The 20865-nt window shown below is 35.7% G+C and overlaps 1 protein-coding gene across 3 annotated transcripts; it reads right to left on the bottom strand.

Annotated features, from left to right (window-relative positions):
- Nucleotides 1–5816: 5816 nt before the first annotated feature.
- On the bottom strand, nucleotides 5817–18113 carry LOC125193904 (protein transport protein SEC31 homolog B). 3 transcript variants are annotated; one of them, XM_048091840.1, is made up of 23 exons: nucleotides 17794–18113; nucleotides 17112–17175; nucleotides 16886–17008; nucleotides 15480–15576; nucleotides 15357–15393; nucleotides 15139–15244; nucleotides 14961–15018; nucleotides 14500–14597; nucleotides 14258–14377; nucleotides 13268–13310; nucleotides 12475–12584; nucleotides 12278–12405; nucleotides 11623–12169; nucleotides 11455–11547; nucleotides 9885–10070; nucleotides 9585–9798; nucleotides 9053–9159; nucleotides 8838–8958; nucleotides 8161–8222; nucleotides 7927–8052; nucleotides 7565–7847; nucleotides 6371–6609; nucleotides 5817–6266 (listed from the first exon to the last, which is right to left on the bottom strand). In XM_048091840.1, exons 1-23 carry the CDS (start codon nucleotides 18111–18113, stop codon nucleotides 6177–6179), a joined length of 3372 nt encoding a protein of 1123 aa, XP_047947797.1. In that variant the 3' UTR covers nucleotides 5817–6176. The 3 variants fall into 3 exon arrangements, with proteins under 3 accessions (XP_047947797.1, XP_047947796.1, XP_047947798.1); XM_048091839.1 differs by lacking the exons at nucleotides 7927–8052; nucleotides 8161–8222 and adding exons at nucleotides 8294–8462; nucleotides 8542–8667 and having other exon boundaries at nucleotides 7565–7678; nucleotides 8776–8958; XM_048091841.1 differs by lacking the exons at nucleotides 7927–8052; nucleotides 8161–8222 and adding an exon at nucleotides 8542–8667 and having other exon boundaries at nucleotides 8776–8958.
- Between the last annotated feature and the right edge of the window lie 2752 nt (nucleotides 18114–20865).

The following is a 20865-nucleotide window of genomic DNA, read 5'->3' on the forward strand; positions in this document are numbered from 1 at the left end:
CCATTGGAGATGCTCTAAATCTTAGCCATTAGATTAGAAAATCTAATGGTTGAAATAATACCACACGAATTATATTTTTTAATTAAAGAAAATTAATAAATAAAATTAGAGGGTATTAATGTCAATTTCCTCTCATTAAAATCATCTTAAAACTTTAAATTTACGTAACTCTCTCGATTTTAAATTATTTTTTCGCAAAAAATATATTAAATTAAAGATAATTTTATAAGGATTCCAATGAGATCTCAATTGCATATGTTCCGACGACGTTCGGATGATGAAATTTGATATTTTTATTTTAGTTTTCGTAAATGATGATAACCAAATTTTTATCAACAAAAATTCATTAAAAAATCTCAATAAAACCATATAAAAATCTCAATAAATATGTGTTGATATTTTCTTGTACTAGTGTTGATATTCTTATGTCATATTATTGATATTTGTAATACACTATGTTGATATAAAAAAACATTATGAAAATTATCATATGATAACATAATGACGGTATTACCTTTTTTGTTGATATTTTGTCTACTATTTATTGAGATTCGTAAGATTTAATCTCATCCACTCATTTTAAAATTTAGAGTGAACTACAAAAATAGTCCCTGGACTATGCGTTTATCTCGCCAATGAACCCCTGGACTTTAAAAATATCCCCAGACAACCCTGGACTAAGCGTTTATCTCGAAAATGGTCAATTTTCACTGTTTCGTGACAAAAATACCCTTTTAGGGGATTTTGAGGGGTTTGGGCAATTTGGTCTTTTTACATTTTAAATCTGATATTATTTCAGTAATGTACTAAATCTGATATTATTTCAAAATTATCATTCTTCTTCCCTTTTGCCATCCTTCACTTAGTTTCTTTATTACAATATTAGATTTAATTTTAAAAAATTAAATTATAAATTTCGATTTTTAAATATAAATAAATTCTTTAATTATTAAAATTACTATTAAATAACAAATGAATATTTTTAATCTATGTTTGATAGTGTCTAATATTAAATCAATAAGGTACGACGACGCCTTAGTTTTAATCAATATTTGATAGAGTTTAATATTTAATTATAAATAGATCATATAACACGATTTATTCCGAAATAAATATGCATCTAATGTAAGACTAATATAAATTTCGTTTATTAATGTAAAAACAATCAAAATTAACTAGAAAATTTCAACAAAAATTCTCCTATATCAAATTTTTAGTAGTATCAAATTTTTAGTCAACTTCATATTTTTAGTCAAATTCTTCTATGCATTAGATGCATATTTATTTCAGAATAAATTGTGTTATATGATATATTTATGATTAAAACTATTAAATATTGATTAAAACTAAGTCGTCGTCGTACCTTATTGATTAAATATTAGACACTATCAAATATTGATTAAAGCTATCAATTTGTTATTTAATAGTAATTTATTAATTAAAAAAATTTATTGATATTTAAAACTCGAAATTTAAAATTTAATTTTATAAAATCAAATCTAATATTGAAATAAAGAAACAAAGTGAAGGATGACAAAAGGGAAGAAGAATGATATTTTTTGACATAATATCAGATTTAGTATATTACTGAAATAATATCGTGATTTAAAATGTAAAAAGACCAAATTGCTCAAACCCCTCAAAATCCCCTAAAAGGGTATTTTTTGTCATGAAACAGTGAAAAAGGACCATTTTCGAGATAAACGCTTAGTTCAGGGTTGTCTGGGGATATTTTTAAAGTCCAGGGTTCATTGGCGAGATAAACGCATAGTCCAGGGACTATTTTTGTAGTTCACACTAAAATTTAAGGGTGAAGATTTGATCTTGATTTTGGATTATAGTACTATAAGCATTAGAATATTACCCATACTCGGAATATCTTAATTAAAAAGATAATTCTATGGTCTTAACTCATCTACTATTTAATATTTTAAAACTATACAGTTATAATTACATGTAATATTGACATTTGGTTAAAGTTATACTCGAATATCTTAACAAAAAAATAATTGTACGTAATATTGACATTTGATTATAATTAGATAAACATAGTATGATGCGTCTCACAACTAATTAAATATTTTGAAATTATTAAACACATATTTGAAACCATCTATTATAGTACATTTTTAAAAAGAAGGCAGACATTTATATAATTAGAAACCCATTATTTTTGAAAAAAATAGTGATTAAATTTCATAGTATTAATTTAATATTGGTGGCTATTAATTAATTATTTATTTATTAATTAGTGATAGCAATTCTCACACTACAATTGGTCCCGGGTCATACCATTGTCAGGTACTAGTATAAAAAGTAGTACTACTACTATTGATTTAATTATCTAAATTGGAATATTAGAATTGTATTGCTAATTTTCAATAATTTAATATTACAAGTGCTATTTCACAAAGCAAATTCATTTTCATCTCCTTCTCCACGTTCCCTTCTCTCTCCGATTTCACTTTCTGTTACTCAGATATTCTAACAAACTCCTCAAATATTTATTCCCTTTATGTAACTCGATTTTTAAAATTCATTCCCCTCAAATATTCTAACAACTCCTCTATATCTATCAATTTCTCATCTCACACACATATCAACCGCGGCTTCTTTAGTTCATGCTCCGGCACACCGTAGAGTCGGTGACGACTTCGAAGGCCGTAAGTAATGGATTTTTCTGGCCTAAGTTGAGCGGTGGTGGGGTTCGTTCCTAATAATTTGGAAGACAGAGAGATGAGAGAGAGGAGAGAGAGAGAAAGGAGAGAGTTTTTGTTGAGACTTGAGAGAAAAATCCTCACACATTTATTGCATATTTATTTCAAAGGATAAATATGTATTATGCTAATTAATTTTAAAATAGATAAAAATCATGAACCGGTTTTAAACGTGAATTACCTAAAATATCCAATTATGTACGTAGAAATTATGCACATTTATCACTGCTCTTTTAATAATGCCTCAAACTATTAGTGTATTTCACGAATGTAACTTAAAAGAAAAAACAAAAGTAAGATATTTCCTCCATCAGCCAAATCCTTTCACGTTTTGCCATTTCGGGCTATACACCATTTTGCCTTTTCTCCGTTTTTTCAAAGCCAAACTCGTATACTTCATTATCTCATTATTGATACACAAAGGAAAAACAATTAATATTTTTTCATCTATTAATTCTACTGACTAGGAAATAAATAAAACTCAAATAATAATTTGCTTAGGCTCCAAATTTTGTATGCCGGAAGTCCGGAACTGTATCAATTACACTTAATATGAAATGAGATCTATACCCTTCTAACTTATCATTTATTTTCTTTATAAAATACTCCGTAGTAATAATTTCTTAGAATTTACGTCGAGTTAAAGTATATTTTTAAATGGTTGACGAATGGCATACAACTTTCAGACGCTAAGAGCATCCACAGTGGTGCAGATGTCCAGCCTGACTTCCCAAAACACCTTCTGCCACGTCATAAGGACCTCCCACTGCACTACCACGTCATAAGGGCATCTCACTGCACAATGGTGGACATCCCCACGGACATCCCGACGGACATCCACAATAATAAAAATTCACAAATTCACCAAATTAAACAATTTACGGAATTAAAATTTTAATACGAATACGGACGGAGAAAGTGCAATGATAATTTCATTAACTTAAAAAAAAGTACAGTTCAACAAAAGGAATATTTAAACAAATTACATTAAAAATATCAATATGCACCCCTTCGCGTCCATAGCTCTTCAATTATATCGTTCTGGAGTCGAATATGGGCTTGTCGTCGGCGCATTTCGACAAATGCACAGAGTCGATCGGCCTCTCCATGGGGTATCCCCAAACGTACATTGGCGGTGGCCACGCCGTGGCTTGGACCGGCAGCATCAACATCATCACTGGATCAATCAGTCAGTGTTGGACCTTCATCTTCGACAATCATGTTGTGCATGATAATACATGCATACATGATATCAGCGATGCTGTCAATATACCACATCCGTTATGGACCCTTCACTGCCGCCCATCGAGCCTGGAGCTCACCAAATGCCCGCTCCACATCCTTGTTCGTTGCCTCCTGACGACCCGCAAAATAGATCTTCTTTTCGTCTGTTGCGCATATGATCGTTTTCACGAAGACGAGCCACATAGGGTATATCACATCCGCCAAGTAATAACCCATATTGTGTTGTTTTCGTTGGCTACGAAACTGACGGCCGGACCAACGCTCATGCACTGCTCGTTGAAAAGGGGCGACGACTGGAGGACGTTGATATCGTTATTCGACCCGACTACTCCAAAATATGCATGTCAAATCCACAGCTGGTAGTCAGCTACCACTTCAAGGATCATCGTGGGATTCTTGCCTTGGAAACCGGTAGTGTACTCCCCTTTCTAGGCAACGGGGCAGTTCTTCCACTCCCAATGCATACATTTCTATGCTGCCCAACATCCCTGGAAACCCGTGCTGACTCTCGTGCATATCCATCAAAGCCTGGTAGTCTTTGGAGGTAGGCTTCCGAAGATACCTATCCCGAAATATCTCCCTAACGCTCTCACAAAAATATTGCAGATATTCGCGGGCAGTCGTCTCGCCAATGTGGTGGTACTCGTCGAACATGTCGGTCGCGCCTCCGTATGCCAGCTGCCTGATTGCGGCAGTGCACTTCTATATGGGCGTGTGGCCGGGTTTACCAACCGTCCTGATCGTGAAATACTCGTATCGACGTTCTAAAGCGTCCACGATACGCATAAATAGCGGCCGATGCATCCTAAAACGTCGTCGGAATATGTTCTCCTCAAACCGCCGCTCCGGAGCGAAGTAGTCCTCATACAACCGACGGTGTGCAGCGATGTGGTCCCACGGTACTATAGCTCGACGATGGATGGGTCGAGGTACCGCCGGCTGCTGCTACTGCTGCAAGGCCACTTGTATCAGGCGATTTATCTCCCTGGTCGTAACGGCCTGCACCTCTTAGTTAATTCGCCGGCGGTAGTCATCAGCACCCCTACCACTAGCCATTTTTTATATACTAATAGAAACGTAGAGAGAGAGAAACTCATTAAAACAAGTGGTGCAAATGAAATGAAGTTCAACGAGCCGTTTATATAGAATTTTTAAAATAAAAAATAAAAAATCGGGACATCCGCCACGGCAGCGCAATGGCAGACGTCACGACAGACGTCGCCGGAAAGCCGCGGATCTGCGGTGTCCGCAGCGGACATCCGCATCCGTCCCTCCCACGCCTAATGGCAGACGTCCCACGCGGACATCCGCCACGCCAGTCGGACGTCCGCCGAGAAATCCGCCATTGCGGATGTTCGAAGTATGAGACACCACCCACTATTAACAGTTCTTATTTTTTTGTGAAACAATGTCGTGGTGGGACAATTGACCCTCTAAGGCTGCTCCATTATATGCTCAAAAATTAGGAATATAAAATACTACTCCATTATTATTATTATTATTATTATTATTATTATTATTATTATTATTTATTAGTATTACCTTTTGGCGGGATGCAGATAATCACTCCATACCACAACAATAAGAAAAATGTAAGAATTTCACCCTTCCACAACCGTGAAAGTGAATACTTCTATTACATACCGTCGCATAATTTTTGTCCGTTAACTTGACCTCATGGAGTAAACAAATTTTCATCTGTAGAATTTCGAAAAAAAATCAGTAAAAACGGCAAAATATATTGTTTTGTTGTAATAGTTAAAGGCATGTTGATCAATTACTAGTTTACTTCAATCAGAGACGCAAGTACTTTTTGAATTATACAAAAATCAAGTAAAGTAGAACTGAAAGATCTCATCAAAGATACAAGTAGTTTCCATAGACATGCCTTGAAAAAAATTACAACAGTGTGTTGTGTATAGTTAATTAAAAGAGTATCTACGTCTCAACACTAAATATTTTATGTGGCTAATAATTGCCCCAAAAAAGAGAAAAAAAAGAGAAAAAAACTCAGTCTGTAAAGCCATCTAGCGTTGGAGTTGTTATAAAAGAATCCAATGAAATTGAAGCAAAAAGATGCCATCTCCCCAAAAGAGTAAACAAGAACCTGTATGCTAAATTCTTGTGTACAGAGCTCCTCTCACTTGAACATGAATCAACAACTACAATTTGATGCTACATCACACGTACTGACGACCTAATTGCCTACGTAATTTATCTGAAGTTCTGTCTGGTCTTGATCATTCTTTTCAATGTTGCTAACCAGAAGTTGCATTCATCCCAATCACTTGTTGTGAGGTGAACCTATATCAAACCACATTATTCACATGGAAAGGCATCAGTCGAAACTGGGGGGAATATATCAAGAACCGAGAAAAAATATAGCTGTTGGAAATTTTCTCTTGTACCTGGATCTGAAGGGCAGTGGCAAAATCACCATTGTCCAGTGCTTGACATAGCTGCACAAGCTTTTCTGCAGCATTTTTGGATATGTCTCCACTATTAAGTTTCGCAAACAGGGCCCCTAACTTCTTTGAGTTGTCCTCTATTTCTCGCTTCTTTGCAGGATTTGCCCTTGATCCTCCCAATGCTTCACTTGTCTCGTTAAAAAGTCTTGTTAGAGTTGCAATGACCGGCTTCTGTTGTGCTGTAGGAGATTTATAAAGTTTTGTCAGGGGAGATGAGCAAATGGAATAAGGTTTTTCATACAACACTAACAAACATAGTTTTGCAATAAACATCCTGGCGCTAAAAGTGAAACACAATACTGCATGCATCACTTCACGTGTTTACTAAAGACCCTCAACCTGAATCATGAAGCTCAAGTACACAGGCCCAATATATTCCCATAAAAATAGCTCACTGCTCAGAGGTGGGAAAATGATTCCCTGCTCAACGCTCAATCCTTCACTCGCTTATAGCTCACTGATCATATTGATTCTCAATCTGCGTTTTCACTTCTTTCAACTTGTCTCAGATCCAACTAAGTTTAATTTTTCGCTAAGAACCATTTTCCTAATTGACAGAAGAGGATATTCCACAGTTGATGGCAGTGACTGAGTTTTGATAAGCCTTTCGCTTGACTTATTAGTAATCCCTTGCCCTATTGTATTTTGGTATTCATTTCTTTAACCCTCTATGCAAGTTATTGGTGAACAAAATGCATGACACGGAGATGGATTTTACTTTGTTTATAAACATAGTATAAAAGTCTGCATGGAAAGAAAAAGGAAGCAAGAAAGGTAATTATGTTTGAAGTGAGATTGAAACAAAAAAAGGGAAAGAAATGTCCGAAAAATAGAGATTAGTGTAAAAAATTAAAAATGTTGGAAAAAGGAGATTGTTTTCATTTGTTTGTTATTTAGAAGTTAAGAAGACATGGAGAAGTTTTCTTGAGATGTTCATGTCAGAATTAGTTCAAGTGGCTATTTCCACATGCTTCTGTTCATCTTTTTTGCATTATTATATTCTACAAATGGATCAGGCCTCTTAATGAGATAATCACAGATAAATCAAACAAGCCAAATGATCTGCATCTCTTTGATAAGCTGCTTCCAAAACTCTCAAAGATATATTTAATTAAAGTGGGAAAGGAAGCTTACCAGGAACATTTGATGTATCAGCAGTCTGCACTGTAGGAGGGGGAGCAGCAGGAGTAACTGGTAGTTGCATTGCAACTGGTGGAGAAGGACTAGAAGGTTGCACTGGATTCATACCAGGTCTTTGGACCCCTGAATTGCCCATTGGCATGAATCCTGTAGAAGCCGGGGTAGGAGTCATAACCTGGGACATCACTTGCCCAGTAGTTGGCCCCACTTGAGATGTGTTAGCACCATATGCTGACATACCCAGAGCACCAGCTTGATAACCAGGATTAGCAGCCCCCTAAATAATAGAATTCGTGCACACTAAGAAATGGTGATTAACTTTGAAAGAAGAGTGAGAATTAAGGAGGCTAGCATACTGGATATAAATGGGAACCCAAAGTGGACGGCTGCTGATATTGCTCTGCATTTCTCAATAATGGAGGGTTTGCGGGAATAAATTTCGCAGGAGGCTGCGCATTAACAAGAGGTGGAGGAAAGTTTCCCTGCAACGATATTGAAAGCAGATGTTCTCTAATCAGATTCCAACTTCACTACAATAACCCAAACATATATGCAACTCTACAATAGAAACAGCACCACACTGGACTCACCACTGGAGCTGGAGTTTCAGGAGAAGGGACAAACATAGTAGGAGGTGTATTAGACTGTGGAACTGGCTGATAAACAGGAGGAGCATTATAAGCTCTTCTATACGAAACAGCAGGTGACTGCTGATAATTATACCAGGTCTTTGGACCCCTGAATTGCCCATTGGCATGAATCCTGTAGAAGCCGGGGTAGGAGTCATAACCTGGGACATCACTTGCCCAGTAGTTGGCCCCACTTGAGATGTGTTAGCACCATATGCTGACATACCCAGAGCACCAGCTTGATAACCAGGATTAGCAGCCCCCTAAATAATAGAATTCGTGCACACTAAGAAATGGTGATTAACTTTGAAAGAAGAGTGAGAATTAAGGAGGCTAGCATACTGGATATAAATGGGAACCCAAAGTGGACGGCTGCTGATATTGCTCTGCATTTCTCAATAATGGAGGGTTTGCGGGAATAAATTTCGCAGGAGGCTGCGCATTAACAAGAGGTGGAGGAAAGTTTCCCTGCAACGATATTGAAAGCAGATGTTCTCTAATCAGATTCCAACTTCACTACAATAACCCAAACATATATGCAACTCTACAATAGAAACAGCACCACACTGGACTCACCACTGGAGCTGGAGTTTCAGGAGAAGGGACAAACATAGTAGGAGGTGTATTAGACTGTGGAACTGGCTGATAAACAGGAGGAGCATTATAAGCTCTTCTATACGAAACAGCAGGTGACTGCTGATAATTATCACCATACTGATTGCCCGGAATGATAGGTTGGATATGAGCTGCTCCAGTATCCTGAGGAGGATACAATGTAACATTGTCTAAGATAAGAACCATATATATCAACTACATTAACATTTTAATCAAAGCAGGATGCAATAATATAAACCTGATAATGATGTTGAGAAGTGCTAACACCGCTGTAACTATTATCATATGCTGCTCCAACTTGCATTTGACTATTATCATAAGTTGTTGTATTCACAGTTTCTTTCTCTGAAATATAAAATATGGGGCACAAACCCTTAGAAGGTTGTGATGTTTTTAATAAACAATTTACTGCAGCGAAAAATGGTGTGGAGTGAATTATACTCCCTCTTTCCACGAAAAATAGTCTCATTTTGCCATTTTGGGATGTCCACAAAAAATAGTGCCATTTCAAAAAATAGAAAGTTTATCTGTCATACTTAACCCACTTTTTCTCCTCTCTCTCATACCTTACCTACTTTTTCTCCCCTCTCTTACTATACCAATTTCTCATTAAAACCCGTGTCATACACAAATGGGACTATATTTGTGGACGGAGGGAGTATTAAATATCCCAACTGGTTAACACTTAACAGTTACTATTTGTAAGAGCAACTAGGAATCCAACAATAATTTGAACGAGCATATAAAGATGAAATAGCATAACCACAGACCTTGCTCAGTTGAACGAGCAATACGATCACGCAAGATAGTAATTTCAGTCGACAATTCTTCAGTCCCCAGAAGATTCAAGTACTCCATTGCCGTTGTTAAAAGCCCTTGACTTGCTAATATTTCAGAATATTTCTCAACTAGCTTACACAGTGAATCACTAAATCGCTTTTGCCCAGTAGCCAAAGCAAAGACGATAGTCTTCTCCATTAAATCCTTCAAAGATAAAACTATAACATGTGAATTCATCTTTCCACTGAGCTTAGACCCTTATCAAATAACACTAAGTCAATGCAGCTTACCTGGAGACGGTCTACATAGGACTTTCCATCATGTTCTGCTGACAGGCTCTTTGACCAAATTTCCACAGTTTTGTCAATGTTTCCAGCACAAATATAACATAGTGTCGCGGCAGTTGTATCACCAGAAGACATAAGTCTAGCAGCAAGAGTGTCACATAATAGGGTCCATTCATCTGCCTGTGAAAACTGGATAACAGCAAACAGAGACCAGAAATAAGGCATGGCAGGTTTCTTTTTAGACTAGCAGAAAAGATTCACTTGTGGAGTTAAACCTTTCGATATGCTCCACATAGAATACATGTACACAAAATGCTGACAATATCCACAAAAGAGTCATTCATGACCAATACCGTGTAACAAAATTTTTAAGGAGATTAATAGGTTGAATTTTATATTTTTATTACAGAGCACTCAATGAATGAAATCTAAACTCGTAATTAATAACATGTGACCCCTTATTAGTATTTGTTAAATATTTTAAGATGCAAATTTAATCATTCCGAATGCATCTAGCGATGTATTCTAGAAAAATAAAAAATCACACCACATTTCTAACACACAGACACAGCATTTGATAATGCCATAATGAAAATGATCTTCCATGGACAAGCTTCAAAGGCCTAGACTACGAGTTACCATTTTAGTTTCAGATCATAAACATTGAATGGTTAACTTATCACATCAAATGGATGCAAATATATAGTAAGAGAGATATTATGTACTCCCTCCGTCCCATAAAAATATGTGCACTTCCCATTTTCGTCCGTCCTACAAAAATATGTGCATTCCATTTTTGAAAAGTTATACTCCCTCCGTTCCATAGTAATGGAGGCGTTTCTTTTCGGCACGGAGATTAAGAAAATTGTGTTATGTGAGTTAAGTAAAGGAAGAATAAAGTGGAAAATGAAAAGGGTAGAGAGATGAAGAGAGAATAAAGAGAAAGTAAAGTAGGTGTGGAGAAATGTGTTAGACTTTTACTAAAAAGGAAAATGACTCTATTACTATGGAACGTACTAAAATGGCAGAATGACTCTATTATTATGGAAAGGAGGGAGTATCAATTTGATAATGTAGGTCCCACTATCCACTAACACTATTTTAACTACCATTCTCCTCCTCTCTCTTACTTTACCGATTTTGTCTTAATTCCTGGGCCATACCTATTGCCCATATTTTTATGGGACGGAGGGAGTATATTTCTAGACACAGATGTCAATCATGTCATAGTATACAGCTCTGTAAAAGAGCACAATCATTAAGTTTTATAACATGTTTTCTGCAAATTTCTCCACTTTTCGAATGTGAGCTCTTAATCACGCTATAGATTAAGCAGAGTAATACAGTATAATGCCTTGACAACCAAACACTAACCTTTCCTTCTAAAGAAAAAACAGTGACCCTTAAGAATCAGAGTACGAAGGCAGACAGCAAGTAGAAGCTATTTGGGTCTTAAATCTCAAAAGAAGTACAAAATTTAAAACATGTTTTACACAAATAGGCTGGATGTAACCACAATTTAGAGGTTTGTAATGTAAACTCCAATTTTGTTTACAGGAAATGATAGACTTACAGTACAAAAGAGAGCAAGGGTTTCCTTCCATGATTTCAGCGGTCTGGTGTTTGCTATGCTCATTAAGTCATTGTTTACCATTGCAGAAACAACCTGAAGCAACTAAATATTAGTCATTCTACAAAAATAATAAAAAAACCAGCAATATTAACAATATTGACTCCCCACCTTTAGGTAGGGAGAGAGACTTGTCCGGAAGTACTGGTCACGTGTGCTCTCCCACAATGAAACCCCACCAACGTGAGCAATGACCAAGGCATCTGCCAATCTATTGGCAGAAATGCACTGTGCAACTGCCCCCTTATAGTCACCAACAACTAAAGCACGTTGGACAGCATCATCAAATGAAGGATCAGAACTGTCCTCCCGTCCGTCAATTTCTTGATGAGATTCTTTTACTGAGTCTCCAACAACTTCATCCTTAGAAATAGCCACAGGTGTATCTGCCTTGGGGCTAGGTAGATTGTTAAAGAAATCTTCCCCATTGTCAGTTGCAAATAAGGCAGATTCTTTGTACCCAGAAACACCTGTTTTAATTGCTTTACTCTCATCAAGACTAAGAGCATCGACCTGCTCAGTAACATCATTCACTTCAGAGTTGCTTTCTTCGATAGGCGGACTGAAACCAAGATGGGAAAGCAGATTTGACCGTGCAGTTCCATCCTCATTGAACATAACCTTCATGAAGCCCCATGTTTCTCTTTCCTCTTCAGATCTGACCAGGAAATAATAGGTGAAATATAAGCCAAGAGTAACTATGCATGCATGCCATATTAACCTGAAGCATGCTGATGCTATCAAGTCTAAAATGAAGAAGACATACTCAGATTCTTGAGACTTCCTTTCACATAAAAGTTTAAGAGCTGATCTATCCCCATTTTGTATTGCCGTTTCAAACTCTGAAGATCGACTAATCAAACCATGTTCAGTGACCAAATTGTGCACAAAGATCTGGATGTACAAAAGGCTGTCAGAGAGTGTAATATATGCCAGCAGAAAACTATAATGCTGTAAGCGTACCTCTGAAGATCCAGTAGAAGATTCAGCCGAATTAAATGAAACAAGCTTCCCACCAAAGCCAAATGAAACTCCAGCTTTTCGCTTGTACCACTTTGGGGCCCTCAGAGGTGCTATACAGGAACACAAGACGTTACACATAAGACTAACCCAACACATAACAACAGAGTGCAAGGCGTAAAACAATGTAGAACATTTTCAAGATAATACTACCTGTGTCCCTTAAAAATAGAAACTTTCTAAACTTTCTATTTTGGTAAGTGGGCCCCACAATCCACTAACACTGATTACACTACATTTTCTCTTCCTCTCTCTTACTTTACCCATTTTACTCTCCTTCTCTCTTACTACCCATTCTTCTCTCTTACTTCACCAATTGTGCATTAAGACCCGTGCCGTTTCAAAAGTTTCTATTTTGCAAGAAAGTTGATTCACTTCTTTTTTCGCACTCGTTTTGAAAAAATCATAATAAATAGTTAGAGTGGGTGAATAGTAAAGTAAAAGCGAGAATAATTTAGAGAAGACTCGTATTGAAAAAATCGTAATAAATAGTTAGAGTGGGTGAATAGTAAAGTAAAAGCGAGAATAATGCAGAAAGAGGGAGTACCATTTAAAAGTTGTGATAAGCCAATCTTAATAACAGGGCATCATGACCAATCAAGGGGTACATATGAAAAAGTCTTAGCAAATGTAATGACCCAAACAACTATACATTATAAAACCCTTTACTTAATATTCAGTGTTTCCCACATAGAGATGAATTACACAAAGGTTTTATCTAAAGAATGAAAGTTACCTGCACCAAAGTCAGCCTCTCCAAGACCATATCGGCCAGCACCCTGCAGTTGACAAAGAATAATTGGTGCGGAGTGAAAGGCGGGCTTACCATATACATTTGCTAATAACAATGCAGACAGCAGAGATAGCGAATAAACAAAGATAAATACTTCATTTGACTAAGAGACCATCCTCCAAAAAGGCCATATTAAAAAGTAAAAACAGTTGAGCAACTACTCTTCACGAAAAATAGTCTCATTTTTCCATTTTGGTTCACCCACCGAAATTAGACCCATTTCTATCTAAGGAAACTTTATCACCACATTTTCGCTCTCTCTCTCTCTCTCCCCTACTACCCAAATTTTCTCTTTCTCTCTCCTACTTTACAAACTGTGCACTAAAACTTGTGCCGTCGACAGATTGGACTATTTTTTGTGGACGGAGAGAGTAATACTAATAACTAATCAAATCTAATGATGCATATTAATATCAATACTCCTGTTGTCGAAACAACCTTGCCCACAAGGATAGAGTGGACCGACCAAGGGGACTCATATTCATGCTTGAGAACATGAATCAAAGTGTAGATATGCTGAAACTCCAAAAGAGCAATGGGCGTGAGCAATTTGATGGAGCACAACGGATACAATGGAGGCAGCGATAAAGATATGATTTTGTCTGAGCGGTGGCAGAGGCACAAAGAGGCACCACTAGTTTTGTTGGGAGCATGGAGCGCACAGGGGTGATTAGGTAAAAATCTGGGGTGCAAGGCAATGGGCCGCAGGGGTGACAAGGTGCGCGCCCCACGAATCGAGACACTGTGTTCCAATTTAGTCATTTAAGGTTGGATGGGATGTAATATTTTGCAGACTTAGATGTTATTAATAATGAGTTTGGAAAAAATTTGCTCACGCCAACTTCAAAATTTGCTCCAATCATGTAACCACTAACCAATGCATACACACAACACCAGTAATCACTAAAAGAGTTCCATGAGACACAAACTAACCTCAATGTTATACAGGCTGACTTTCCCATCAAATGAAGATGCTGATATGACTCCAGGAATTTTCGGATACCAGTGAACATCAAAGTTCCAGTTGGTTCCAGTAGGTAATTCAGCTACAATCTACAAAAAAATTATGTTGAAACTGTCATGTGTTATAGAGCTGCTAAAACTAACCCAGGAAAGGAATCTGCATGAAAAACTATAATGCTTTATTCAAGTAAACATAGATAATCAAAACTCGCCTCTCCAGATATTGTGTCCCAGCAAATAGTGCGATTATCTTTGGAACAGGTAAGCAGATAAGAGCTGTCAATAGGGCACCAGGACATAGCGATCACACCTGTTCACAATGATACAGTCTAATGAAAATTTACCAACAAGTGTACATCACAAAGTCTCTACCTATCAGGCCTTATCAAAAAGGTTACGAGGAACCCAAGGAACAAAAGAGAAATATCCTGCTCATAGAAGCAAGCATCTAAGAAGACCTATTACCCAATGTGAGGTGACCATCAGAATAGCTTACTAAGCCATCTGGAAGCCATACAACTTTGGAAGCTTGATTTCAGACCATAACAAATCAAGTTATAATATAATTGAGAACTGAGAGATCACAATGAGGATGAGACAGGTAGAAGCCTATTGAAAACACAAGTTAGGACAAAAGTTATGAAATGTCAGAAGTGATCCTCGGATAATTTACCTTTGGTGTGTCCTACAAACTCTTTCACTGGAGACATTATATTGCGCACATCCCACATCTGAAAATGACAAGCCGCAATCACCAACAGACACAAATTTAAGCAGCCTTTGAGAAAAACAATAATGTAATAATGTGCCAAACTGCCAATAGCTAATGTAAGGACATATGTATTCCTTACTTTGAGAGAAGGCGAATTATCTTCATCAGAAGCAACAATAAGCTGAGTTGCAATATCAGGATTCCACTGCAAAACAGAGCACCTCCTTCTAACTGAATCTGAGAAACTGCAAGGGCATGGCATACAAAAGATCAGCAAAAAGAAGAACCTAAAGGATCAGTCAATTGCTCAAAACGCAACAATGCAACTTAACATTAACTCAAATGCGGACAACATACTTTATAACTGGCTTTTGCTTCCTCAGATCCCACACCACTGAAATTACATTTAATCCGTGTCATTCCAACGTATAATGTAGATTTGAGAGAAAGAATAATCCATTAGAAGGGCATCGTTTTCACCTGTTGTCCCATTATAAGAAGTGGACGCCAGGATCTTCTCAACCATGCTGTTCCAGGACAAAAACGAAATTTCACCTTGTGATGCAGACCCACTACCCTGTTAACATTTCAAAAGGTTGAGTTATCGTTCCCAATCCGGGTGTGGAAATTACTGACAAGAGAAGCAGCATAGTTTAAAACCAATATGCCAAAAACATTTTATGACTAGAGATCAAAAGCAAAATCTATCTGAGAGAATAGAAAAGGTAAAATAGAAATGGAAAAGCTGGATAATATATGTGGGGTCAGTGAAAAAATTATTGTGGTGTACACATGTTTAAAATGCAATCATAAGAAGCATTCCACAAAGTAATATTGCATCATACACCATTCGGTTTCTATCTATCTTGAAGAAAACAACTTTGTATTGAACTCAGTGTTAGCCACAGTTCACAAGAACATTCTTTAGTCTTGGTAAGAGGGGAAGGGTTAAGGCGGATGCCAGATTCTTATACAAGACTCAGCATGCACAGGTGTATGGCCACCCCAAATTTCCAATAACAGGAGTTTAGTAAGGGAGTGCAAGACAGAAGATCGTATAGCGGAAAATATTAAAACTGGATCTATATGTCATTAATTTATTTCTTTTTATTTTCTTTTGTACTTTTTCATTTGGGAAATCAAACTTTTTTAAGATGGATTTAATTGATTGTCAGTCAGAAATTCATAATGTTACTCTTCAATGAGACAGCTACCAACAAGGCTACAAAGCAGATTTTTGCTCTGGAGAAGCATATGTAGCCTAATTTCTGTTGGATAGAGGTAGTTCTTTTTTCTTCAAATAAAATAGTTCTAGTTTGCACCAACAAGGTAAATGCTTGTCCAAAAAGACACAATATCGGTGAGTCAGCTCAGCTCTTAGTGAATTTTTGTAGATCAAGAAAACGTTACTGAGTATTCGTTAGTAAATCCAGAGAATCTGTTACCTGCCCAAGAATTGTGGTCTCAAATTTATAAAAATTAAATATTTTGACAGAACCAGGCTACAATATGATACTAATTTTATTACACAATTTTAGCCAATTTCAGTAAGAACATGGATCTGAGCCGTTGGGCTTTCAAGAAAGGCTATTTTGGGTGCATACAGTTTGCAAACAATTATTCACCTTTTCTCTTGAATGGACTCTGCAGTACATACATTCAAACATAAGAACATATAAACAAGGAAATCTCATTTTTTTTAGCACAGAACCATCAAGCATTTAATAGATATAAATTACAGAATTCCCCTACAAGGCTACAAAGAAAATGGAAGACCAAAAAACACATGATTTATGCAGATAATCAGAAAATGTTTCATAAATTTCTTGTTTTCCACATAATTAGTTTAAGGACCTTGAATGGTGCTAAAGCTAATCGCTGCATACCTTCAGTGCCGGAAAATGGTTAGGCTCTAATGGTTTGGTCAAATCCCAAATAGAAATATCACCTTCATCAGCACCAGAAGCAATAAGGTGTGGAGTAATAGAATTAAACTCCAACCCCCGAACCTGAACCAAAATTAAAAACCACCGAGATATCCACCAGTCTTATAATTAACATGGGATTCATAAAATGCAGTAATAATATAGAACAAGGACAGTAGGAACTCACAGGTCCTTTGTGTCTTGTAAGATTTGTGACCAATGTATTCTCACTTGTATCAGAACCTTCTTTACTGGTGTCAGAAAATCAATAACATAAATGATATACAGATATAAAAAAAAAATAGAGGTAAACAATACTCCTTAATAAACAGAAATCAGGAATTCTAAGCCAAATGAATCAAACTGTTGCCAATAATATTTATTTTCTGAATCGGGGAAACATTAAAAGAAGCACAACCAAAGAATAGCACAGCCAAGCCAAAAGCCAAAAGTCGGTAACATCATTTAACATTCTTGGTTCTTTGGATAATTATTACTACTATATAACATATGAAAATCAGTATATTTATTAGTAGTTCTTTTTTAGAATATGTTTCCTGATTCAAATGTTTTGCGGCAATCATTGTTGAAATTGTTCATATTCAAGTTCTTGAAACAGCCCAAACAAGACAGAACTATACAAATTCATTTCAAATGGTATATATACCGTCTTAATTCATGAAATTAAGCAATCAAAACACTCGTCACAGTAATCACATGCAAGCTGCAATGAATCAAATATAGCACCAACCATGAGATCATTAACAAATGCAGCCATAATCAACACCCAAAAACCAAAAAATTGGTAAATGGGGACAATTGAAGAGAAGAGGAACCAAAAGAAGATTTATTAAGTAAATAAAATTCACCAGATCAGGGGCTTAGGATTCCAAAGCCCAATGTTGCCGTCGACAAGACCACCAGCAATGAGACCGAGCGGATACTCCTCCGAATTGGCGGAGGCTTTCTGCCACGAAATCCGATTGAAGCGCTCAGAGCTGGGAATAGTGCCCGCCATGATCAACTGTCGATCGTCGGAGAGGAAATCAAGCTCGAATATATCGAGATTGGCAGTGGAGCTGAATTGTAGATCCACGGCCCCCGCCATGGTCCCGGCGGCGATGTACGCACCGTCGGGTGAGAAGGCGGTCGAGGCCGATCTGTTGACCGACTTTATACAGCCCGCCATTGCAAAAATGTATGATCTGTGAAACGAGATGCAGCTAGTTACATAAATCAATGGGCTACAGATCTAGGTTTATGGGATAATTGAGCGTGGATCGAGGGAGAGTGAGAGGGAATTTTCTGTGTATGGGTTTGTTTATGATGATTTTGTACTCCTATATTTTTAGGTTTCGATTTGCCTGTCTTCTCTGATGTCTGTGTGTTGGACTTCGATTTTGGGGATATCAGAGTGTAGAGTGAGGAGGAGGGGTTTCGCTAACAGGAAAGGGTAATACCGGGATTTACGTCATTTAGCAATTGGAAACAGTAGCTTGGACGAAATTTTGTTCACTGCCCCTCTCCCATGCCGTATAACTGCCCTTCCAGTCCTCCTCACACATTTATTGTCTTTTGTAATTACAAAATATAATTGATAAAAATAGAAATAACATTCCAAGTATAGACTGATAAAAATTAAATACTATGGATTCAGTGCGATTTAAATCATAATCTATACATATATAAAAGGCGAGTTTTGGCCATCATTTTAAATATTTATGAATTTTGGGCAAAATATTAAATAGTTATAAGTTTTGGATTTTGAATGTAGTTTTTATTTAATTTATTTACTAATAAATGTTGAATTCAATCATGAAATTGTAACTGTAATATTGCTCATAAAGGGGAGTGTTATATTACTAACTCATAACTTAATTGTTAACTACAACTAAATAATAGTCATTAGATATTTAAATTAAGGGCTTAGATCATTAATCCCTAAATGTCAATACAAACAACGAAAAACGTCAATAAGGCTATAAGATTAAGTCCAAAAAATATCAATAGGGGTATTAATGTCAATTAACTACATGTTTAGTTATAACTAAATTTTTAAAGAAATCCCAAAACTTTAAATTCATATAACATATATCAAATTAAAGATAATTTCATAAGGATTCCAACGATATCATACATGCATATGTTCCAGACGTCAAAATTTGAAAAAAAAAATTGAATTTTTTTAATTTTTTCGTATAAGCAGAAATGTCAACATACTTATATAAAAAATGTCAATATAATACATATAGAATGTCAATATAAACAATGAGTTAACATTCTTAAAGCATTGTATTGACATTCTCAAAGCATTGAGTTGATATTTTCGGAACACTATATTGACATTTTCATCCAAAACCCTAATTTGGAGTTTTTTTTATATCTTTTTCGATTTAATTAATAAAAACTAAAATTACACGTGACAAATTGTAGACCACACGTTTTTTAAAATCCTATGACCTTAAATTAGTTGTAGTTAGCAATTAAATGATGAGTAAGCAATTGATCACTCCCCTGCTCATAAATGTACTAAAGAGAATTCAATTTAAATATTTACTTTTCCTTGCTTTAGCTTCCTCACATGTTTAAATTCATTACCATATTAATATGGAAATCATAATATTCATGTTGATGGGTGCATAAATATTTAAATATGAAAAAAATCGTTTCAATTCTTTGACAATGAAAAATGGGCTCCATATAATTTATTTCCTTTTAACATTCAATTAAAATTTTAACAATTTAACCTTAATTTCTTAATAATAATAATAACAATACATATTGTCTAAGAAAAGTGTAATCTATATATATATATATATAGGTTTGTGTTAAAATGACAACTCCTCTTAAAATGACAACGTGACAACGCTTATACGACAATATTATTAACGCTACACGAGCAATATTCAATACGGTAGAGCAGGCAATCTATAGATTCTTTGTATAGTGTGGGATCATTGTTCAAAAAATTATTTGTTTAACGAGCTAGCACGGTGTCTTTGCCCGTCTTTTTTCGATTTTTTTTTTTTTTTTTTTTGCCACGTGGCAGCTTATTATTCGTCCACGTGTACAAATGATTGGCTAGAAATGGTGGTATGATGTTATTTTAAGGGGTGGTGGCACCCTAACATGCCCCTATATATATATATATAAAGAAAATTTTAAAAGAAATTTTATTTTAGCGTTTCTGAAATCCATAATGAAAACTTAATACTAAGAATTAAATGTAATTGGAATCACTAATAACAATGAACGATTAAATTAGATATTAAAATATAGCAGTTACAAAAACTCCCTAAATTCTTATCCATTTCTTCTTCTCAAACATTTATTGGCCCTCTTAATTATATATACCGCTCTTACCTTTTTTTCTTCCTATAAATATTCTTAGGTGTGATCAATTAGTAACTTTCTTAAGTTGCTAACTTGCTATCTCATCAATGCAGCGTCTTAAAAATGTCAACACGATGACATTAAACACACAATTTTGTTGAACTTCAATATAATGTGTTGATATTATGTGTTGACATTTTGATATCACCGTGTTGACATTTTTAATACACTGTATTGATGAGTTAGCAGAGTTAGCAACTTAAATAGTTAGCAATATAACGCAATTCAGATAGATATTTTTAGATTTGGTAGTTTAGGGTGTAGGGATTACGTCGCGGTCCATATTATTTGTAATAAATTATGAAATATTTTTAAAATAATACATAAGTTATTATACGGGTCTAAAATTATAGATTTATTTAATAAAAAAAATGACTATATGCAATAATGTACTATCTGATAATACAAAATTATGAGTTCAATATAATTTGTATAAAAAAAGTTGAGATTAATTCTATTATATATGCTTCACAGTCAATTCACAATTTAAAAAATTAATTAATATAAATAGATAATTAATTAGATCGTGCACCGCACGGGTGTGACAC

Source organism: Salvia hispanica, chromosome 6 (assembly GCF_023119035.1).
Source record: "Salvia hispanica cultivar TCC Black 2014 chromosome 6, UniMelb_Shisp_WGS_1.0, whole genome shotgun sequence".
Taxonomy (NCBI): Eukaryota; Viridiplantae; Streptophyta; class Magnoliopsida; order Lamiales; family Lamiaceae; genus Salvia; species Salvia hispanica.

Bases quoted from the DNA above. Each gene is read 5' to 3' on its own strand.
- LOC125193904 (XM_048091840.1), bottom strand. From the start codon at position 18,113: ATGGCGGGCTGTATAAAGTCGGTCAACAGATCGGCCTCGACCGCCTTC. The intron at 12,170-12,277 runs GTATGTCTTCTT...TTTCCTGGTCAG, and splicing joins AGGAAGTCTCAAGAATCTGA to ATCTGAAGAGGAAAGAGAAA. The intron at 9,799-9,884 runs GTAAGCTGCATT...TTATCTTTGAAG, and splicing joins CCTATGTAGACCGTCTCCAG to GATTTAATGGAGAAGACTAT.